Below are 23,609 nucleotides of genomic sequence, written 5' to 3'. Positions count from 1 at the left end.
GCCGTGGTATCATGCCCGCTTGAAGAGAGGTCTAAAGCAACTAACAATATTTTCAAAGTGGGCTTATAAGTAAAAGTTAAAAACAAGATAAAAAACACACAAAAAAAGATTGACTACTTAGTATAAGGTAATAGAAGACAACGATCACAATTTTACACTCCATTCAGTCTCACTTTCACTTTGAAAACGATTTTCGATTTGCTCAAACATTTCCGCTCAGATTTTACGAATTTATGCCATTTCCGCTGATTTGGATTAAATCTTGTCAAAAAAAAAAAATTCCATCAATGAATGACATCATACTGGATGCGTACATCGTTGCGTAACTACTAGTATAATAGGTCCCCCAGTACGAGAGAGCTTACCTCGGGAAGCTTGCTAAATTGGGCAGCTATGTAATACATCAGGGTCACGTGACCATTATTTACGGCCATCTTCAATAAAGCGACCGCTTGGGGCGAACTGAGTGGAAGGCGTATGGAAAACAGTGATCAGCGATCAAAACGAGTGTAGAATTCAGAGATTTGAGATTGCTCTGAACGAGATTCGACATCATGGGGAACTGCCATACAGTTGGCCCGAACGAGGCACTCGTAGTTTCAGGTAAGACCGCTTGAAAAATTACCACAGATTGCAATTTTTCACTACTTTGCGATGTTTGTTGACGTTGGGTTGGCGTGGTTTTATCTGCGAGGTATGCAGTCCCATCATCAGGGATGGGTAGGCAGGCGTAGCGTAGCTAGAGAGCACACGGTGTAAGTGTACGGAGCCTTGCTAGTGCTAGGCAGCGCCCACTTTTCATGGGCCGCAGCAGCAGGCAGATGTGCTGAAGTTATTAGCATTGCTATCGCTATCTGTATCAGCTCCGCCGGCCCCGTAAACGTGTCGCTGAGTTGCAATAATCAGTCTTGTAATACTATAGTAAATTACAAACTTGTATTCTACTGAATAAGAATCTTCAACTTATTGAAGGAGGCATACTTAACTGGAAAAAGAAGAGAAGTAGAACATGAACTGGGATCTAGACCTACATATGTATGACACGTCTATGTCTATGATATCATTTAAAACAAAAAGATTTGGTGCTTGTGTTCTTTTGCACCTGCTTGTCAAATGACCTCCAATCCAAACTCACCCTTGTTGTTCAGTAACCTAAAATACTTGCATCTATATTCTGAGCCTCCAAAGTTGAATAGATATCAAGTTTGAACACTTTTAGTAAATCATTTACAAAAGACAAATGTTGGAAAATGGTTGGAAAATCTTGATCACTCGAATTTATGCTGCTCCGTTGTACATCACAGTACGAATACGTTCAGCACGTGCAAAGGGTCGATCATTCAGTCTGAATGTACAGTAGCAACACAGCAGCTTTTTCTGAAATGGTGTCTTTGAAAGGCTAAAATATGTTTTTCTCTTTTCCTCCGCCAAGTTTTGCGTCAGCGGTTATACAGTAGCTTCAGAGCGGTGGAGCGTGTGCGGGAGTGTACATTGTATGCTGCCACTTGTATCTTTATCTTTCTTTTCTATCATTTTTCCTTCATTTTAAGAATGTAGAATCTATACCTATATTTTCTGGCCAATTTTCCTTTCGCTCCTGTCATTTCTTTGTGGTTTTCCTTTAGTCAAACTTTCTCAATTTCCTATTTTAACTGTACCTTCTGTTTAACTGTTCTTTGTTTCCTTCATGGGTTGTTTTCCCTCCAAGTACAAGGGTCTTTTACTCTTTCCTTTCTATCCTCTCCAATATCTTTTTCTTACAAACTGCATGTGTTATTCTAATGAATCCTTTTCTGCATTTCCTTTTCAACCTTTATAATTCTTTCTTTTCTTTCTAATCATATTTGCTTTCATCCAGTTTTGATTCATCTTTCATTCTATTATTCCAACTAGTATTTTTGTGTTTCCAATCTATATTTTCCCTATGCTCTCCTCTTTTCTTTTCAAACATATCCATCTCTCCAAGCTTGCTTTCCTTTATATGGCAATTTTTTCTTCTTTCTTTCCTTCCATTATCTTTTAGTGAACTCCCTATTTTATAAATATAAGCCTTTTGTTAAATTTTTCAAATTTTTTGAATATGAATATCTTTTCTTTCATTTCCTTTTCCGCCTTTTCCTAGCCTTTTAAGGAGTTCACCCTTATCTTACAACCACATTTTTCACAATCTTCTTTCATGCACACACACACACACTCACACAAGCACACACCCTCATACATTGTATGCACGCACGTGCACACACACATTATACACACAACACGAACAACCCCAATCCTCAATCGCAGAGCGAACTACATTTACAGTGTTGTAGCTGCGATTAACATATCCCGACAAGTGTCAAAACAGAGTCTTTTATAACCTCCTACCTGATTTTCTGACTTATCAAGTTAATGTAAAAGTATCTAATTATAATCGCAGGAACTGGGCATTTAAAGTATTGTTACCAAAACCAAAAACCAGTTTCTGTACATGTACATGTAGTACTATTTACATAGCTGCTCAATTATTCAATCAATTACCGGAAGCCACAAGAACATGTACAAGGTTAGCACAATTCCTGAAGGATATTAATTCTGTTTTCTTACTTGAATTACGAGTTTTTCTGTTTCTGAGTAATTAACTTTTTGTTTTGATTTCACTTTCTTTCTGAGATTTTTTCTTCATGCATTCTACTGTTTTTGTATTTGATTCTGCCAAAGAGTATTTTGTATACAACCTTTGTATTTATGTATTTTCTTTTTCTCTCATCTTTTTGTTTCGTTATATTGAGTATTGTCTTTAGAGGTATTATCCTACATGTTGATTTTACCACATTATGTTTTTTGTACAATGTATATCATGCGGACTTGGTGAAAACAGCCTAACGGCCTAGTGCAAGTATTTTAACCCATGTTTAAATAAATAAAACAAAAACAATACTAAAACAAAAACAAAAACATACAATTTGTGGTAGAACACGTAAATTTTCATCAGTTTTGTAGTTGTGTTGTAGTTTAACGCTGTTGGTGAAGGGGCCAGTGGTCCAAAGCACGGCGTCTGGTCGGGCTAGGATCTCGTATACAGTCCAACCTCTCCTATCTGGGCATGTCGGGACTGGCGATCATCCGGATTTAAGGGATTTGGTCGAAAAAGGGAGACTCGATGTTTATTACAACTTGCAGATACCTACTGTACCCAGAATGGCTCTACATTGTACGCATGTACAATTAGCCTATTCCATCTAGCATACACTGAAACTCTTTCTTTGCTGTCAACGCAATATTATAAGGGGTTTTTTTTTTCAACCTACATGTAAATCATTGTATCAAGCAGGTCTTGGAAAGATACAGAATGAGTCGAGGAAACTTCATTTTAAAATTTGATCATCATTGCTCGGCAAAGTCAACCATAGCAAGTACTGCATAATGCTCTGATAATTTGCTCTATGGACAATCATGTACAGTTGTATGTACCATGCCCTGATTTAATAATGAGAAGCCTCTTCTGTCCATGTTCTTGCGGTGATTTGGGGATAGGTCTGGGGGTGGGTGTACTGAATGTCTGAATACATGGTATTTAGATGAAAATTAGATGTGAATGTACAGTATGTAATATGTTAGGATTGATATGTAATTCATTAATACAAGTTTTATGTAGGAATTTTGTTTGAGTTTGAAATTCCCCTTTCCCCCATAATTAATTGCTTTTTTTTTTAAATGCCGAGATCACATTTGCATTATAGGGAAATCAGGCTAAAGGGAGGCTGGATATGAGAGGTTGGACTACATACTGACAAAATGGATTTGGAATGGATAGTGATCATACAGTATATACCAAAATAAACTTTGCGTTAAATTTACGTGTAACGCAAGCGCCGATCGTTACTGCGTTAATCTTTCTGCGTTACAAAATTAACGATCACCGTGCGTGAATGATCGTTACAGATCGTTACAGATCGTTACTGTGCGTTACAGATCGTTACTGTGCGTTAATTTTTAGATCTTGCGTTAGCGGACTTGTCATGTGGACTGGCAAGAAATCTCGGAAATTGCGAGACTCGGAGATGCCTCGGTTAAGTAACTGTCGTTCGTAATATTTACTACGGACAATTTCCTGCCGGCGGAAGGCATTTAAATAGCGATATCAAATACCGAAAAGATTTTGTAGTTGAGCAGAACTCCCCTGGCAATGTCGTATTGTCATGGTCGTCAAATTTGTACTCATGGGCGCAGTCAATGGAATCGGGCAAGCAAAAATTTCGAAGCCACATTTTTCCCCACAGCCAACATATTCCATCGAACACTGAACCCATGAAATCACGCATACGCAAGCCTAAAACTAACGCCGACTGTCTAACGTTAGCGATGTCACGATTTCAACAACGGTCAGACACTTACTCAATTCAGGAAGGTGCAAAAGTCCATTTATATTCCAATACACAACGTGTGTCTCGCCGAATAACTGGTGGTAGTGTGTGGTGACAAAGCCGAGTATTTCGGCAGTAAAAGTAGCTGCAGCAGAAGAAAATGTCTACCACTTTCTGCTCGCATTATTACACTGCCAGCAGGTGAGTCAAGTGGTGACTTGATAGGCACGCTTCACATGAAAGTTTACCCAGAAACATGAAAAATCCCACGATGCCAAGGTGCCAGAGTGGGGAATGGGGAGGGGTGGAGAGAGAGAGATACCAATCAACAGAAGAAACCGCGCGTACTGGCGCATTCTCGGAGGTCATGAACAGTCTGGGGTCTTGGAGATGAACAGAGAAGGAATGTTGAATTAAAGATAGCTCAAGTCGAAGACCCAGGATTACAAACGTTGATTCTTTTTTTTTTTCTCCTTTCATTTATCATGCCTTCACGTTTAGAAATGGTTGCACTCCTTAAAAAAAAAAAAAAACTCTCCTGCGATTTTTAAAACGTCAAACTTACCATGAAAGTGTTACTACGTGTAATACAATAGTTAATACTATTCCTATTGCTTTAATCATACAATGTATCTGTATAACACAAATTTGACTCCCAATGACATTAAAAGATACTTGTATTTGTTTTGTGCGGAGATTTTTTTTTTGTCTTTATCCTGACTAGTTCCTATGAAATTTCTAATGTTTTTACGGCAGCATCAACAGCCTAAAATAAATTACTTAGAGATTTATAGATTATGAAATTTTTGGCAACCATCCATTTGAACGTCAGGCATGAAAAGCTCCTGATATTCAGCAAAAACAACTCAACAGATCAGAGACAAAGTTCCTTCAAATTTTTGAGAAGTAGCACGCAGATTTGCTGGGCGTGTTAGGGTCCATGCTTTGAGATCGTCACAATCGTGTTGTCACCAGGGAGGTGGAGTGTCTCTCTTTCACCTCCCTGTTGTCACGGAGTATCGGGAAGTTCTCACAAACTCCAGGATCCCCCCTCCCTGCCAACTCCATGTTGCTCCCAGGGAGGCGGGAAGAGTCTCTTCCCACCTCCCTGTTGCTCCCCAACGTGCATTGTGAATGCGTGGCGTTTCTTGTCACCGTCAGTACCCGAGGCTGCTTTGTATTTGTCTTGGAATATTGATTCTTCTTGTCATAACATGAGTGTAGTAATCGTTTTGCATGGCTATGTAAAAAATTGTGATACAACGTGTACTCAACTCGTCTTTGTGATTTTTTTCTTCAGTCCAAAAGGAAGACAAAATAGTATCATGACGTTTGCAATTGTTCGAAAGGTCTGCTTTTGATAACTCACAGACTACTCAGTAATCACCCTTGTTTTCCCGCTCCCAGGCCCTCCAATTTTATTGAGCAATCCACACGCGCGCGCAAATTCCTTTGCCATGTGGTTTTGCCAGCCAGCTGTCGGAATGTGCTTTGAAGTTACATTTCAGCCTGGCCTGGCTGGCATGAATGGGTGTCGAGTTTCAATCAATACCTACTGCTGTTTTATTCTTGTATTTGAACATGTCGTTTCACCTGACAACACACGGAGATCGGGAAGGTGTAGGGCCAGGCAAGAGGTTTTTGTTGTGTGTTGCAACCTAATCCGGGCAATTAACCCCAGAGGGCAATTACCCCCCCCCCCCCTCCCCCGCTAAATACTGGTTAATGGTAAGGTTAGAGTAAAGATTAGGGTTAGGTTTAGGGTGAGGAGTTTGGGTTATGGTTAGGATTAGGGCCAGGGGAAGGGTCCGGGGTAATTGCCCAGGAAGAAAAGAGGGACGCGCTTTTGTTCTTGGTCAAATCGATTTCCTAGGTGATGCTGTGGAGCTAGAAAGGAACAAAAAAAGCAATTATGATGTCTGGCGTACTTCCGGGACGTCTTATTTTTCTTGCACTCTGAAATTTCCTATTGTTTGGCGTTATCAATGTCGTTAATTGTTATATAGTTACCCTCTTTCGCATTATAAACTTAAAGTCCATAGAACATTCATACGCATTAAGATCACACTCGAAAAGCTATACTGGTGTATAGTTTGAACACAGCAAAATGAAATAACGAATATCCCGCAGATTTACCAAAATTATGCGTCATGTGGGTCCATTCATTTTCTTTTCTTTTTTTTTCATTTGTCTTCTTGTCGATGTGGGGGTATAGATTCAGGATATACTTTTCCTTTTCCCCTTTCGGCCCGGTGCGATTACTCCTGGTGCTGACATTCTTTCTGCTCGTCTTCCGATTATACTGTTGTTGTAAATAAATGCGCATGGAGCCCCAGCTGTATCGCACAAAAAAAAAAGAAAAAAAGAAGAAGTCTATCTAAAGTTGACCTTCAAGTACATGTACTTAAGTAAAATCTGAATCAATTAGCCATGGTACGGGTTTGCGGCTTCAATCCCCTGGAAGCCCGATATTTGCCTTTAAGCAAGACACTTTATCCACAAAAGGCCAGGGCTCCACACTAACTTTTATTTCGGTGGCCTGATCGGGCCACCAAAATGATTGATTTTTATTTTTTGGTGGCCCGAAAAGAAAAACAAACAAGCAAAACTATCGGTCCTACTAAACATAGAAAAATAAATATCAAGTATTACTGAAGTGATACAGGTACCCACGTCTAAAATAAGGAGAAAATTTAATCATCTTATACCGTTATTCTGAGTTCTAAGATTTCGCAAATAGGCTTATAGATTATAGTTGATGCCTATTAAATTGGTCAAAATTTATGTTTGAAATGAGAAAGTGGGAGCATTTGCAGACATTGTAAACATCTGACATTTGTTTTGGCATCGTAAAGAGCCAAAAAATTACCGTTATTTATTTCTGGTGGAAATTCAAGCAATCATTCAACATTTACAAGTATTTTAACACCTTCCGGAATGTAAAACCAAGCAACCGACATTCATTCTATCATCTTACGGACCTGAATATCATCCTTATTCATTTCCGAACGTGAAAGCAAACATCCGCTCTTTATTTTATCATCTAACTGAGCAGAATATTACCGTTATTCATCTCCAAATTCAAAAGCAAACACCCGACATTTACTTTATGATCGAAGGAGCCGAATGTTACTGCTGTCCACTTCCGAAAGTGAAATGAATCATCTGACATATTTCAGCATCCTACGTAGCCGAATGTTATACTGTTTTTCACATTCAAACGTCATCCGACATTTACCATTAAACGCAACTGAATGTTATTGTTATTCATTTCGAAATGTTAAATTTATAGCAAATGTCTGATATTTATTTTAGCATCTTAATTATGGAGCAGAATGTTACTGCTTGTCACTTCCGAACGTTCAAGCAATCATCTGACATTTATTTTGGCATCTTCCGAAGCCGAATGTTATTGAGCACTATTTACTTTCGAACGTAAAAGCGAACATTCGACATTTCATCGTCGTACGGAGCTGAATATCACTGTTATTCATTTCCGAACGTCAAAGGGATCATTCGACATATATTTTAGTATCTTCCGGCCGGGGGCTGAATGTTATTGCCATTTACTTTTGAACGTAAAAGCGAATATCCAGCAATCATTTCATCATCGTACTGAGTTGAATACTATTGTTATTCATTTCCGAACGCCAAAGCAAACATTCAACATTTATTTTAGCATCTTCCGGAGCTGATTGTTATTGCTATTTACTTTCGAACATAAAAGTAAACATCAGACATTTATTTATCATCGGACGGAGTTGAATACTATTGTTATTCATTTCCGAACGTCAAAGCAAACATTAACTTCACCATCAAACGCATTTAAATGTTACTGTTATTCATTTCGAAATTTAAAAGCAAACATCCGACAGTTATTTAGCATCGTATGGAGCAAAATATTACTGTTATTCTCTTCCGAACGTAAAAACAATCATCTGACATTTATTTCAGCATCTTCTGGAGCCGAATGTTATTGCTATTCACTTTCGAAAGTGCAAAAGCAAACATCCAACATTTATCTCGTCGTTGTACGAAGTTTATTATTATTGTTATTCATTTCCGAACGCCAAAGGGATAATTCGACATTTACTTTAGCATATTCCAGAGCTAAATATTATTATTATTTACTTTCGAACGTAAAAGTAAACTTCCGGCATTTATTTTATCATCGTATACGGAGTTGAAATTCATTATCATTTATATCCGACCGTCAAAGCAAACATTCGACATTTATTTCAGCATCTTCCGGAGCCGTATTTTATCCCTATTCATTTCCGAACGCAAAATCAAATATCTGACATTAATTTCAGCACCGTACGGAGCTGAATCTTACCATTATTCATTTCCAAAAGTATGAGCAAACATCCGACATTTATTTTTGTATAATATGGAGTCGAATATTACCGTTATTCATTTCCAAAATTAAGAGCAAACATCTGACATTTAATCTAGCAGCTTTACAGGCCTCGAAATAGGATTTTCGAGGGGCAAGGCCATTTAGAAAAGGGCACTTTTTCCAAGAGGCCAGGGCACTCAGTCAGAGGAGCACCAGCAAGGCCACATTGGAAAGGGCATGTTTGGTGTTTATGAAAAAAGAAAGAAGAAGAACAAACCGAGAAAAACAAACACACACACACACACACATAAAGTGCAACACACAACAAAAACCTCTTCCCTACAGCTGTAACACATTCCCGATCTCCGCGTTTCTATCAGGTGAAACAACATTTTTTAAAACAGGAATAAAACAACAGTAGGTGGTAGGTATTGATCGAAACTCGACACCCTTTCACACCCAGGCTGCCATGAAACTTCAAAGCACATTCCGACAGCTGGCTGGCAAAACCACAAGGCAAAGGAATTTGCGTGCGCGTGTAGATTGCTATGATTAGTCTGTGACAGACAGTTCATGACCTCCAAGAATGCGCCAGTACGCGCGGTTTCTTCCGTTGATTGGTCTCTCTCTCTCTCTCCACCCCTCCCCATTCCCCAGTCTGGCACCCCTTGGCATCGTGGGATTTTTCTTTTTTCTTGGTGAACTTGGAGTTCACTCTATACTCTATCTGAATATGCGCTGCCTAGCTAGTACATACTCGCGGCCGCTGCGCTGCGGAGGCAGTCGGGACGGTAAAAGCCGGTCGGGCGTACATGTACGTACACGTCGTCTCGTATCTCGGAAAGATACTTTGAGTTTGAATCAGATACATCGGGACGCGAGTGAACTGAAGGTATGATATTTGAGATCAGGAAAGTTGTTCAAGCTTATTAAAGAGACTTTGAGAAAGGGCATCATACGTCATAAATAATAACTTTCATTCTAAAAGGGCACCACGGCCCCAAGAAAAAGGGCACATTTTTTTTTTTGGCCGTAACTTTGATCAAAAAACAAAAGGCATTACGGCCAACGAGAGGGGCACCGACGGCCATGGCCGTCGGTTAATTCGAGGCCTGATGCTTACGAAGCCGATAGTTACCGCTGTTCATTTTCAAAACTGAAGGCAAACATCCGGCTTTTTTTGGTGGCCCGGCGTGCGTTTTTGGTGACGCCGGTCGCAAATAAACCATTCGCGAAATCGTGATTCGATTCGCGAAAAGACTCCGCTAAATCGCTACACTCGGCAGGGGCTACGTCGTCCTTTCACCAGGTCTCGTTACAAAACCAAAATCTCGTGTGAGTTCTTGCGTTACCTATCGTTAATTTTAACGAAACATCGTTAATTTGCGTGAGGGATCGTTACTCATCGTTACTCATCGTTACTACAAACGTTAATTTTCCCGATCGTTACTTTGCGTTACTAACGATTCAGGTGAAACCGCTTGCGTTAATGAAACGTTAATGTTGATTAACGCAAAGTTTCTTTTGGTATATACTGTAATACAAAATTGTAACTCTTTTTCATCTTGAGAGAAGAAACATTGAATGATCAAAATATTCATGAGGGATCTGTTTCAAGACTTTAAAAGCTTTTTCATTTAGTGTGAGTTTGCAGTACTTAGTGAGATGCTGCACATGTACAATTGTACATTGTACTGTTGTGTGAATATTGCCATTGACTGTAAAGTTTCCACTTCAATTCTTGTCAACTTGCCATTCTCTCATTGCCTCAGGTGGTTGTTGTGGAGCATCAGAGAAGAAGTATGTGATGGGAGGCTGGGCCTGGGCGTGGTGCTTAGTCACAGATGTTCAGAAGTGAGTATAAATACATGATACCATAGATATGTCACTTTTTATTGAAGTTTGTTCTTCAAAACAACGACAATGATGACGATGACAACAACAGCAACAACCATCAGACAAGAAGTGGTTCAATATGTAGCCACAAAATATATTAAAAAAAGGACTGGGTTTGAAAAGGCTATTCCACTCTACATATTATTATTACTTGGTTTTCTTGAATGGAGTGATAGACGGATTGACGGTACAGGTGTCATAAAAATCAAATCAGAAATACAATAATGTAAGAATGTTGTGGAGTTCTGTGTTTCACAGGTTTTACGAAACAGTGATATTAGGTTCTACTGCATGTGGAAATTGGAGGAGTTCATGATGTCATCACCTCACAAGTGTCTCATTGACACGTTACAGTGGGGTGTATGCTGTAAGTTGTTTACTCTGTGTCAAATTACCGTGGTCTGATAGAAATCTGGCAACAATGGGTTGTACATCCTGTAGGGAGAATGGGGATGTACATGTACAGTCGTAGTTTCTACCAAACTTGATGTGTGATATCACTGTGTACAAACCAGTGGGAGAGTTGTTGGGTGACAACAACATTCAGACCCTTTACTATATTAAGCAAGATAACTATTTTCAAGGCATGAAATTTTCAAGAATTGCCCTCTGGCATGCAATGTATATATTGTGGACAAGAACTTTTGCATGCATTTCAATTTTGCAAAACTTGGCCCTCACAACATTTGTGAAATCAAGATGCATGTGACCATTCCTTGTTTGCAGTAATTTCCAAGAATTTTTGAGATCAATATGACTTCTTTTTGGTAAAAAAGATGAAACTCTTACAAGCCATAAACATTCTTCTACCATTCTGTTCGTCTGATGCATTGAATGTTTGATATCAAACGCAAGAATGCCAAATGTTATACAATGCCGATTTTGGTACATGGGAATTTAGAGTTTCATAACTTTTTATCACTTTGTTTCTTGTCTAATATCAATTACCCTGGGGAAAAAAAATGCACAAACCATCTCCATCAAGCTTTTGCCCTTTATTTTAAGCCATGTAGTCATCTTGATATGACACCCATGAGAAGTTGAAACATATGGTATTAAGTGTGCCAGCAGCCATTACATAATCTGAAGCAAACACCTGAATAATCTGCCACAGGTCCTGCAAAAGATTATGTATTATACACATGCATTGTACTAAAAGTTGTAGTACCATGAATAGGTTTCATGGCTCAGTACGAATAAACATTCCTGTGAAACCGAGCCATCACATGTCTCTCTTGATCATTATCTTTACTAGCAGACAAAGTTAACATGGACTGGAAGCTTCAAAGTACACATCATTTGACTAAACTGTCATTGCACTGGGCTCAAGACAACACAACATATTCACACGTCGGTTTAGCAATCTTTATGAATTTATGTAGTAGTGTGATGGTATGCTGATGATGCATGACACATGAAGATCACATGCATTTTGACTATTCAATGAAATGAAGTTTCTTGCCTTTTTCCTAGAGTATGTCCCTTGCCTGTCAACGCAATGTATCAATTCATCTTTTATTTTCAGTCTGTTGTCTTTTCTTCTTCCCGTAACTCTTGATCATTTTTCATCTTCATCCGTCTGTGTGATATTCTTGCTATCTGTGTCATGTCTTTTCTCTTTATTTCTTTCTTTTTCTTTTCTTGTGTGTTTTCCTGCTTGAATCCTCCTCTTTCCTTACTTATCTTCGTTTCCACTATTTGATGACTGTGTGTCCTCTCTTCCGCTTCCTTCTTTCTGTCTTCTATTAAATATACCTATCTCTCCTTCCTTTCTTTCTGTCTTGAATTCTCTGTCTATCTGTCCATTTGTCTATCCATCTGTCTGGCCCTCCCTCACTCCAATGACTCCTCTCTTGCCGTGCCTGTGACTTTCTGTCTTCCTTGTATTTTGCTCCTGCCATTCGTTCCTTCTAGACTCTCTCTTGAGGTCATGACCCTCAACCCTCGCTGTGAGAGCGTTGAGACGTCCAAGGGGGTTCCCCTCACGGTGACCGGGGTGGCTCAGGTCAAGGTCATGACGGAGGAGGGTCTCCTGGCGCAGGCCTGCGAGCAGTTCATCGGGCGCTCCACCAACGAGATTGAGTCCGTAGTGCTGCAAACATTGGAAGGTCACTTGCGTGCCATTCTAGGTAAATTTTCAGAATACCTTTTCCATCCGCTGCTTTCATCCATCATGTCTTTGTAACTTTGTAGCTCTGTGTGAAAGAGCTGTGATAGTGTGGGTGTGGGTACGGCTCAAGACATTGTTTTAAAGGGTGTGTACAGTTCTGGTCGAGGTGAAGATTTAGCTTTTAACGTTTTGTGTGATATTCAGAAACCACTCTATGAGATGTCACAGAGCATGCGGTTCTAAGGGGTTTTTAAAGTTTATTCGATGAAAATCGGTTTTGAAATGGCTGAGATATCCAAAAACAAGGTGAAACAAAGAGATACTAATAAAGTTGGGGCATGTCGCCTTTTATTATTAGCACTTTTTTGGATATCTCAGCCATTTGAAAACCAATTTTTATCAAATAAACGTTGAATCCTTCTTAAAATTACATGCTCTTTCATATTTCATAAGAGGCTTTTCATTATCTCACTTAGGAATGTTCAAAACATGAATCCCTACCTCAACCAGTCCTGTACAGTCCCTTTAAGACAAACAACCCACTAATGACTAATAAGCTTTAGACCTGTGGAAAAAAAAATGGCTTGTAATCATGTTTTCAAAAGTCTTTAGACTTTGGTTGACACAGAACTGTATTTCTGTGCTAACTGTTAGCTGCAATTAACATTTCACACAGCGGGTGTGTCACCGTCGCCATTGATCTTGTCAATCAAACATCCAGCTCCTGATGTATTATGTTCTTGCATGAGTATTAATATACAATGCATGCACACGCGTAGCAGAAATAGGCTTACATGTTATGTAGCTCTACCTCTTTTATCATGCTTTAGTGTAGAGGTCAAACCATTTTACTGCTAAAATGCATGCCGTAATTAAATGATTTAATCAAGTGATTAAATAGCACATTTTTTCTTAAACGCTTTGGCATTGCAATTTGCAAGTTTTTTCTGAGCAGTCAGCCCTTCATGTTTGTTTATGATTTGCTAGACTAGATTACTGATCAGTGTTGATATCTTCAAACCCCAAACTGCATAGCATTGAATGATCAACCTCCGGTTTTGCTGAGTATGCGCTGCATTTTCCAAATGTAAGCCCTCCGTATTGTCAGTGAATTGATCAGAACAACCACAAATTGACATGTAATGGGGGATACCTTGTATGTATACTCGTGTAGTGTATTACTATTCACATGCCATCTGAAGCGTGTCAAGCCATTGCATACTATAACAACTTGAAATAGTAATTAAAAAGAATGTCTGTCGCCCTCATCTGTTGCCAGGTACACTGACAGTAGAGGAGATCTACAGGGACCGAGACCAATTTGCGCAGCTGGTGCGAGAGGTGGCATCGCCCGACGTTGGTCGCATGGGCCTGGAGATCGTCAGCTTCACCATCAAGGACGTCTACGACCAGGTCGACTACCTGGACTCGCTGGGCAAGACGCAGACGGCGGCCGTCAAGAGGGATGCCGACATTGGCGTCGCAGAGGCTGAGAGGGACGCCGGAATCAGGGTGAGTGGTGATCAGCAGTGTGATCATTGTCTTTAAAGCTCTTGCTCCCAAATCCAAATTGAACATGTACAGTTCGACCTCGATTATCCGGCCATGTCGGGACTGGCGCTCATCCGGATAAGCGAATTGGCCGGATATGGGAGACACGATGTTGATAATATAGCTGCCGTCCAAGCTGCCGTCCCAGTGCTCTGGTAGCTAGGCAGGTAGCGTACCCCAAAACGGTGGTGTAATCTATGCTAGCCTGCGCAAAATTGTAGTCCCTTCTTCACAAAAATAAAGTATATCTTTATGTGAAAATCATACATGTTTTACCTCATTAGATATTGAGAAACCTATTGTGCACATCTTATGAAATTAGTGAAATAGATCCATTGAAAAAAAAAAGTCCTTCACTGCGTGAACACGGCCGGATAATAGAGATTTCTGAATAAAAGGAGGCAGGATAATCGAAGTCGAACTGTACTCCATTTTTTCTCTTTCTCTTCTTTTACTCTTATTTGTTTTTTTTTTGTTTTTTTTTGTTTTTTTGGTGTGTGTGTGTGTGTATTGTCATAGGATATGTAGTGTAAGTTGTCAAACAAAGTTGATGTTCAATTGCTTCCTCTTTTGAGCAATCATATCTCCATTGCTGTTCATTCCAATTTCCTGCGTGTCCATCCTATGGTAATTGATACAGCTGGTGTAAATATTCTGTCATAGTATTGATATCTTACTGAATGCACTGTTTGCCAGAAGTGTGCATTGACACTAGCTACTGTAATTAAAGAGCTGCCAGTCAGTATGTCTTTATCAAATTTAATATGATTTTTCTGGATCCACACCAAGTAGCTTTTTATTTTGGAATAAACAAATGATTTTGTTATTATAGGATTTTATTAAAATTTTGCTAATTATAGGATTTGATTCAACATACGTGATGTGTGGAATTTCCCCGGTTTTTTTTTACAGATATGTTTCTTACCTTCAAAATTTGTGACTCTCTTTACAGCAATCTGTAAAGTTTGACAGTCCTGCTATTGTTTTTTCGTTTGAAGATCTGTTTAAAAAAACAATACATTTCTAAAGATCATGGTCACACCCTTTAAATTGTTGGAATGGAATGTTGTTGTTTTTTCACACCCCACCCCACCCCAAAAATTACATTTGTACATTTACACAGAAGCTCTCTTCAATGACAAATATGATTTGCAACCTTTATTTTTGTAATATTTAGAGAAAAAAAATTGTGGGCATGTTTCTCACGTACACCATACCAATACCCACCACATCTGATCCACACAGACCTTGACTGCTTTTTAGTTTAACCCTTCCGAATCTAAATCCATGTGTGTGTGTGTGTGTGTGTGTGTGTATGTGTGTGTGTATGTGTGTGTATGTGTGTGTCTATCTTAATGTGTGTCTGTCATGTGATTTTGCACATGTACAAATGTGTACCGTGTGGATGTATGAAAATGTGTGTGCTTCCTTGCCTGGTTCATACCGTTCCCATATCATCCTGCTCTGCACATCAATTTCTAATTTACAATGTAAATGGTGCAGAAACTTACACTGCCTCCAGTGTGTATAGGTTGACATGGTAGGAAACCCTGTGGTGCTAATGGGTTAATTACGGTACATTTTCTTTTGTTGTTATTGTTTGAGGCTGAAAGTCAGGGATACAGGATGAGGCACATTTCCTGGAATTAGTGTGGTGGATTTTTTTTGTTGCCGGGATGCCGACGTGATGGAGCTACATGTACAATGTACGCCACAAACTCAAATGGACTGCTTGCCAAGTAATCAGTGGATTTGGGGCTGTTACAATCTGTTCATTTCAATACTCATTCATTTTATTTTAGCACTGTGCTTTAGCGTGTTTGTCTGCAAAAAAACCCAAAAAAACCCAAAAACAAAAAACGAAACAAAACAAAGTTATGATAATAAAGTTTTACAGAGTCTTATGAAAGAAACAAAATCATAGAAAACAAACAAACAAACAAAAAAACACAGAATGAGTGACTACACGTATATAAAACAACATAAGATTATTACAATTAAATATGAACTAAATAAGATGACTCTCTTAAATGCAGAGTGTGGTATTGATACAAGTTGTATCTGCCCAGTGTTGATACTCTTGTGCGGAGAGAGGAAACTGCTAAGCCCCGCCTACACAACTGAACCTGTTATGCTGTAGGCCATTAAGTAGTAAGTGGGAATGAAGCAAATTCAGTAAGCCTTTGTGAGTAAAGAAGTTTCAGTTTCATGCATGTATTGAACATCCTTTGTAGTTTGCAGAACTCTTTGTTATCACAAGAACCATATAAAAATCAATTTACCAATGTTTAACGTATTAACCCAGTGGATGATTCACACTTCCTGCCTCCTGATGTTTTGCCGTGGTGGCGGAGCGGCAAAAGTGGGTCGTATTATATGTTTTAAAAAAAATTAAAAAAAAATCATAGTTGATATTTCCTGGTTGAAATTTTGAAGAGGAAGTCCATGAGCGGTTAAGTGTGTTGTATCATGTAATTAATGAAACACAGTTGTTCAAATTCAAAAATGTTGTTTGATTGCTATATCCTCTTATCAAGTAGCTGGCAAATTTCAGACTCGTATAAATTTTGCTCCAGACCTATGCATGGAATCAGTGTGCACAAAAAAAAAAAAAAATTCGTTGGCCACATTTGCAAAGTATAAGGAAACTATAAAGATGGGCCCTTTAAAAGTTATGACAATATAAAACACAGTGTAAGCATTTTGTTGGATTCATGTGCTGTCTTCACTGAGAGGGAATGCTATAACAGGAATAATGTGTGGTGTTACGATAGTATAGTTTGACTATATCATAGCAAACATTTCATTTTTTATGACATGTTATTATGTATGTCTCACAACCTGTTACTGACATATATTGTACTTTGACATTTGTAATTTGAGAATAACTTTGTTCTCCCTGCCTTTTGAAGGAGTTTTGAGTAGAGTGCTCTTCGAAATTCTGGAGATATTAGAAATGTGTGGAATTTTCTTTACATTTCCTTGATGTTCTTGTACTATTGTACTGTTAAAAACTTTTGTAGCTTTTGCTTCTGGTTAGGGACATGGATCTAACCAAAACTTTAAAAGTTCATAACCTTTGCATGGATTTTCTGATTCTCCTAAAAAATCACTGTGTTTTCTGAATATTGTTTTTCATTCACTGCATCCAAATTGATGTCCATCAAAGAGCAAAACAAGAAGCAGTGACAAGTAGGCAAGAGCACAGATTAGGAAAAAAATGTGGGAGAGAAGCAAAATGTCAACAAGAAGTTTAAATACTTCATACAGTGGCAATATGATATACAAATTGTACATGTAACATGTCATAAGATGTGGTGTGTGCTCTAGTGAGTCGTGAGTGCCTTAAGATGATAGGTGTGTATGCGTGTGTGTGTTTGTGTTTGTGGAGGAGTGGTTACTGCCCTGTTCATCAACCATGCCAACACCGAGCTGGTATGGTGACTGATGGCTTCAGAGTGTTTTGTTATGTATGATTGATGCGATGGCAGCAGCCCTTGTGTAATATCGGCAGTTACTTGTGTCACCTGCCAATGGAGCTCAGACAGGCAGACTCCCAGGGCACTGGGTGACTAACTGTGTGACATGGTCGAGGGAGAGGATGAGATAACCTAGTCAGCGTGACTAATGTGGCCTGTTCGGCTGTGATTGTCATTCGGCACTCAGTGATTAATTAGAGGGATTGAAAAGAAAGAAAGAAAAAAAATATACAACGTAGATATGATTTTACTGCATGAGGGCATTTTAAGAATCTTTTGCTCCAGTTTGCTGATGCATTGAGACTAATTTCTCGTGTGTAACACATACTTCCACATGCAATCATGTTCACACTTGTGCCCATGATGCAAACATTTGCCACCTTAAGACCCCTGCATGTACAGTGTAATACTATTGGTTGGCCTTACTAAAATCAGGTTGTTGTTTGTGGGGTTTTTTTTCTCTCTCTCTGTCTTTAGAAATCGGTGCATATTTCACCTTTCACAATTTCTGGTTCTGAATATAAAATAGTCTCCAGCTTTGCATTTTTTTTTTGTTCTTGTGAGTTGGTATAACTGAGGGCCAAATGAGTATTTCAGGTCCTTTTTCTATGTTTCAAAAACCACACACTGTTTTCCTAATTTCTTTCCACTTATATTGCTGTTTATTGGAGAGCTCTGAAAAAAAAAGAAAGGGATATTATACATCGTGAGATATAATTTGTACCTGTCCACTGTTTTGCGCAAATAACTCCAAATGCAGTTTTATTGGTATGGTCATTTCCCACCAACTTTTGATAGGGACTATCCAAAACACATTTACATGGCTATGATTAACCTCAGTGAACTTTTGCATGAACGTAAATGTTGTGAGTGTATACAGTATGTCAATATTGATATCAAAGTTCAAAGTTGTTCGTCATGGCATTGTGGACTCAAAGAGATAAGACTGTGTGTACAAACTATAAGTGAGGGGTATATGAACTATGTTGTATTTGGTTGCTTCAGTCATACAAACCAAATTTGTGGATTGTGATATTTGTCAACCATTGTTCACACTGTTCTATGAGTGTTGTGATTATTAACATGTTTTTTTGTTTATATTTCGTGGATTCGGTTTTAACAGGAAGCCGAGTGCCAAAAATCAATGATGGACATCAAGTTTGACGCAGACACCAAGGTGGCCGACTCACAGAGGCAGTACGAAATGCTGAAGGCTAGCTACGAGGCAGAGGTCAACACGAAGGTGAGAGGTCATGAGAAGGTCGACCTTTGCAATACTTTGTGGGTTTTTGAATCCTTATTCATGCTAGTGGTAAACTTCCCTTTTAAGTTTACCTGTAGCATATGTAAGTTTTATTTTTTTCCCCCACTTGTGAGGGTTGTTGAGATGTAGAGAGTATCAAATAACAAAATTGATTTTTATAGGTGTGGTAATTTGAAAAGAGAATATCAATTGATCCGACCTGGCAGCAAAATTTGCCATTACTGCAGTGTCCCATGCGTGTGTGCATATGAGAATGCGTGATATCCATGGCGCCCGGTTCACGTGCAATGTGATGCATTCAGCATACGCATGAGGAGCTGGGACACTGCAGTGAATCAATGGCAGGTGTTTTGTCAAGTCAGATTGGTCTATATGAAAGAACCAGCAGACGAACGGAGAAATATGTCAGGGATGAAATGCAGTTAAAATGCGGCTCCCTTTGTGGTGCATTCTTCTGCAAGGAGAAATCTGTTATATTAGGGGTAAGATACCGATGAAATGCTGTTCGCTATGTTGTAGTACAGTCTTCTAGCCTCAATCTTTACACGGAGTGTCCCTCCCCCTCTCCCATGTTCCGCAGAAAGCCGAGTCCGAGCTGGCGTACTCCCTGCAAGGGGCCCGCGAGAAGCAGAAGATCCGAAATGAGGAGGTGGAGATTGAGATCGTGGAGCGACGCAAGCAGATCGACGTGGAGGAGAAGGAGATCCAGCGTAAGGAGAGGGAGCTGATCTCAACCATCAAACGCCCCGCCGAGGCCGAGTCCTTCAAGGTCGAGACCATCGCTGATGGTGAAAGGTGAAGCCCTATTCACACGCATAGAGTATGTACAGTGAACTCCCGTTATAACAAAGTCCTCGGGACAGGCTGTTTTCTTTCATTATATCGAAATGTATTATAACCAAACAAATAAACAATAAAAAACAGAGAGCCGATAATGTTTGGGCCTGAATTTTTATTTTGTTGTAACCAGAATTTTGTTATAACCATGTTTGTTATAATGGGATTGCACTGTATACATCCACATGTATGTTTATAGACACAATACATACGCGTGTATTCCTCTACAGTTTATGCACATGTGGACATACCCAAGTCTGCATTGACATGTTCGTATATACATACTTGTATACATACACGCATCAGAAAGACAGCTAGGAAACACACACACACACAAACATACATAACATTTCAAACGACACAAAACGCATCTACATGTATACGTGCTGATACTCAATGGCTAGACACTCATGTACATATACACACACAAATCCTTCCGTACATGCATACAGACATTCTTACTTGGTTAATGCTAGCATCCATACAGGTCTTTAGCACTCTCAGAGATGTGCAAGAATGCTTGAGGCTTTGAACTTGGTGCTCTGCAATATAAGCATGGTCATTTTCTGGCATTCTTCCTATAGAAAAGAAGAACAAAGAAGTAAATTATGAAAAGCAACTACCATTTTGGCTGGCCTCTTCTTTCAGCTTATATCACTGCTAGTGTTCATGCTTGGACCATTTAACTCATCTTTAACTTGACCACCATATTCTTTTGCTTGTGAAAAAAAAAAGAAGAGAAAAAAGACCAAGCTTTTTGTCAATTTTTGTGATACCTTGCGGCATTAACTTTACAATGATTTACCATCTTCACAGGATGAAGACTGTTCTGGCAGCCAAGGGTGACGCTGAGAAGATCCGAAAGGTGGGCGGGGCCGAGGCGTCGGCCATCGAGGCCATCGGCAAGGCAGAGGCCGAGATGATGAGGATGAAGGCCGCTGCCTACAAGCAGTACGGAGATGCTGCCATGATGAGTCTTGTGTTGGAAGCCCTGCCAAAGGTAAGCACCTCCTTCCCTTTAGTCCCAGCTACCCATTTCCATGTTGCAATTTGAGTAGACTGTTATGTTTGTGTTTACATGTGTCCATTGTGAGAGAAATTGGTGTCCATAGACTGTTTTTCAAACAGTACCAAAGCTCCTTCCTGTCAAGATTTGGTATAGAAACTCTTTATGTGATTCCAGAGTGCTGTACAGACCTTTGTCCCGTAGTAGAAAGTAATTAAAAGAAATATGCTGCCCTGAGCTATGTTTCTTCTCGGAGGAGTTGCCAGGTTGAAGTTGAGATCAAAGCACGTGTCTTGTGAATCGTTGCAATTGTGGTTCAAGTCTTCACAAATAGCAAAACATGAAGAAAATTGCAAAATGTGAAGTCTGTGTGAATACCTTGGTCAAAGCGTGTCTTCAGTTTGCCTTGATTCTCGAGCCCAGTAACACAGGTACTGGTAACCAGTTTGATGTGAATTCATGAACCACTGTGGGAGAGAAGCTATCATCCTTTGGTAGCTTCCGAGACTAATTCTGCCGTCCCTGTATATTTTCGTATTCGCAGATTGCTGCAGAGGTGGCCGCACCGCTGGCTAAGACGGACGAGATCGTCCTTCTTGGAGATGACCGCACCACCAGCGAGTTGACCAGGCTTCTGGGATCCCTGCCCCCAGCAGTCCAGGCCCTGACCGGCACAGACATCTCAAAGGTGAGTGATGGTCATTTTTAGGTGATGACCAGCACAGTTGACTGTCCAGATGTCCAGGCCTTGTGTATGTAATATCCGCACATCTATTGATGCAGCAGAATATGTGCATGCAGTTGTGTGTAGCAAAATCAAGGCTCGGTTTTGAGACTTTTTTTTCGTCTCTGTAGATGTGGTGCATTTCATCATTAAATACGAGTGAGTAATTTTTGTTTAATCTGCATAAATTGAATTATGAGCGCATGTTCAAAAGAATTTGCAATAGCTTATAAATTTCTTCCAATAATTCATTCTGACTTGTTACTATGAATAGGTACAATGCTTGCTTTGAGAATCACTTTCTTATACTTCAGTTTATGTTTGGTGATCCATATTTTTGGTGTCAATGCATGTACTGTATATTGTTCTATGTGCTGTACATTTCCAGTCTATGGAATATGTGCAATTACATCACATGTATGATCTTTGTATCTTTTCATGAATAAGTGGAAATGAAATGAAATGAAATGAATTGAATTGAGTGGAGTTGAGTTGAGTTGAGTTGAGTTGAGTTAGTTGAGTTGAGTTGAGTTGAGTTGAGTTGAGTTGAGTTGAGTTGAGTTGAGTTGAATTGAATTGAATTGAATTGAATTGAATTGAAGTGAATCTGTACATCTGTCTCTATGTTCTGCCCACACATCTGCAGGCATTGTCCAAGATTCCCGGTGTCCAATAGGAGGAAATGTGCCATGCCTGCCTGAGCCTCACCTCCTGCAGTTTTCCGCCTTCTCGGAATCTTCAGGCTTTGTGCTGTTGTTTCATGGGTTGAAGGAAAAAGCCTCTTTTTTTTTCCCCTTCTTCTTCCTCTTCTTGTATGTTGTAAATGTCTGCGTTTCTGACTTCAACAATGACAACAACACAGGTTTCCGGTTTGTAAGAAAGCATATTTTATCTGATGACTTGTCATGACTGTTAATTGTACCTAATGACTGTGACATATTTTTCTCTGTCTGTCTCTCTGATTCTGTTTGTCTGTCTGTCTGTCTGTCTCTCTCTCTCTATGTCTTTGACTCTATTGTAAATCACTTATGTCAGTTTCTTTGTATTGATATCCCCTGCAATGGTCAGCTGTTTATACTGTGTCAACCAGAGATATCCTGTATATTTACCTCCGTGTCTGGTGGAGTGAGTGGCGCATCCGCCGTTTTGTGTCAATTGTCGCGGTGCGCCGCGTTAGCAACCAAGGAATTGTACCCTCTGGGCTCGGAGCGACTCGGACGGGCGACGGGTATTCACTCATTTAGCATAGAGTGGAGTGTAGGATAGACGTCTTGTAGACATCTAAGTGAAATGAGGTGTAGACTATCATGTGATTTTTACGGACGTTGTCTTGTGGCAGAGTCTACGAACAAAGTTTTGTTTAGTTTTTACTACTTATTGATTTGTATCGCTGTCTTTTTATAGATAACTTTCATATTTATGAAGCAACTTCTCATATTATGATCCGTGTCATGTTTTATGTATTTGAAAGGGAAGGCAATCGGGTTGGCCAGTACTGTGATATGTTAAGTGATTATCAGTCAAGTTTCTTCAGTTGTAGACTAAGCTATAAGTATAGCTGACTCTTTCCTCATAATATTCAACCTTTTTTTTTCACACAAGAAAAAATAAGAATATTCTCTTCTTCCTTACTAGGGCAAATGATTAGATAAGTAGAAAAAAGATAAGATTGAAATAAATCGAATTTGCACACTAGTGCTTCACCTCAAGAAAATTGTATGCTGCCAAGCCAACTGTATTCTGAGCCGATCACTGAGAAATTGACCTAGAAAGCATGAATTTCAGTGATTCATCTTACAAAAAGCACAACTGTAGCATTAAAAAAAGAGGCTTGTTGGCGACATGCAAAAAAAAAACACAAAACAAAGCAAAAACCCACACAAATAAACAATTACTTTAATAAGTATGGCTAGTGTTATGCATCTTAAATAAAACTATGCACATTTAGAGACAAACACGTAGTTACAGGAACATTAGGACAGAATCAAGGTTTGTGCCAGAGTCTCACCTCGACTGTTTTGCGTAGAACCAAACTGGAAGGATTTCGCATGAATTGT

General features: G+C 39.4%; 1 protein-coding gene across 1 annotated transcript; it reads left to right on the top strand.

Annotated features, from left to right (window-relative positions):
• Window positions 1-457: 457 nt before the first annotated feature.
• LOC139738403 (flotillin-2-like) lies at window positions 458-23,066 on the top strand. Its single transcript, XM_071649039.1, has 9 exons — window positions 458-603; window positions 10,458-10,539; window positions 12,496-12,710; window positions 13,971-14,203; window positions 18,845-18,964; window positions 19,566-19,780; window positions 20,639-20,822; window positions 21,373-21,516; window positions 22,199-23,066. Exons 1-9 carry the CDS (start codon window positions 555-557, stop codon window positions 22,226-22,228), a joined length of 1,272 nt encoding a protein of 423 aa, XP_071505140.1. The 5' UTR covers window positions 458-554; the 3' UTR covers window positions 22,229-23,066.
• Window positions 23,067-23,609: the final 543 nt, after the last annotated feature.

The sequence above is a fragment of the Diadema antillarum genome, unplaced genomic scaffold (genome assembly GCF_040938485.1).
Source record: "Diadema antillarum isolate AM-2024a unplaced genomic scaffold, OU_Dant_1.0 seq00000740_RagTag, whole genome shotgun sequence".
Lineage (NCBI taxonomy): Eukaryota > Metazoa > Echinodermata > Echinoidea > Diadematoida > Diadematidae > Diadema > Diadema antillarum.
Note: the sequence above shows the minus strand (reverse complement) of the source record. Positions and strands in the feature narration are given on the sequence as shown.

What these genes read in the sequence shown, in the direction of transcription:
- LOC139738403 (XM_071649039.1), top strand. Translation starts at nt 555, where the DNA reads ATGGGGAACTGCCATACAGTTGGCCCGAACGAGGCACTCGTAGTTTCA. An exon ending in ACCATCGCTGATGGTGAAAG is followed by an intron (nt 19,781 to 20,638) that starts GTGAAGCCCTAT and finishes CCATCTTCACAG; the next exon opens with GATGAAGACTGTTCTGGCAG. An exon ending in CCGGCACAGACATCTCAAAG is followed by an intron (nt 21,517 to 22,198) that starts GTGAGTGATGGT and finishes ACACATCTGCAG; the next exon opens with GCATTGTCCAAGATTCCCGG.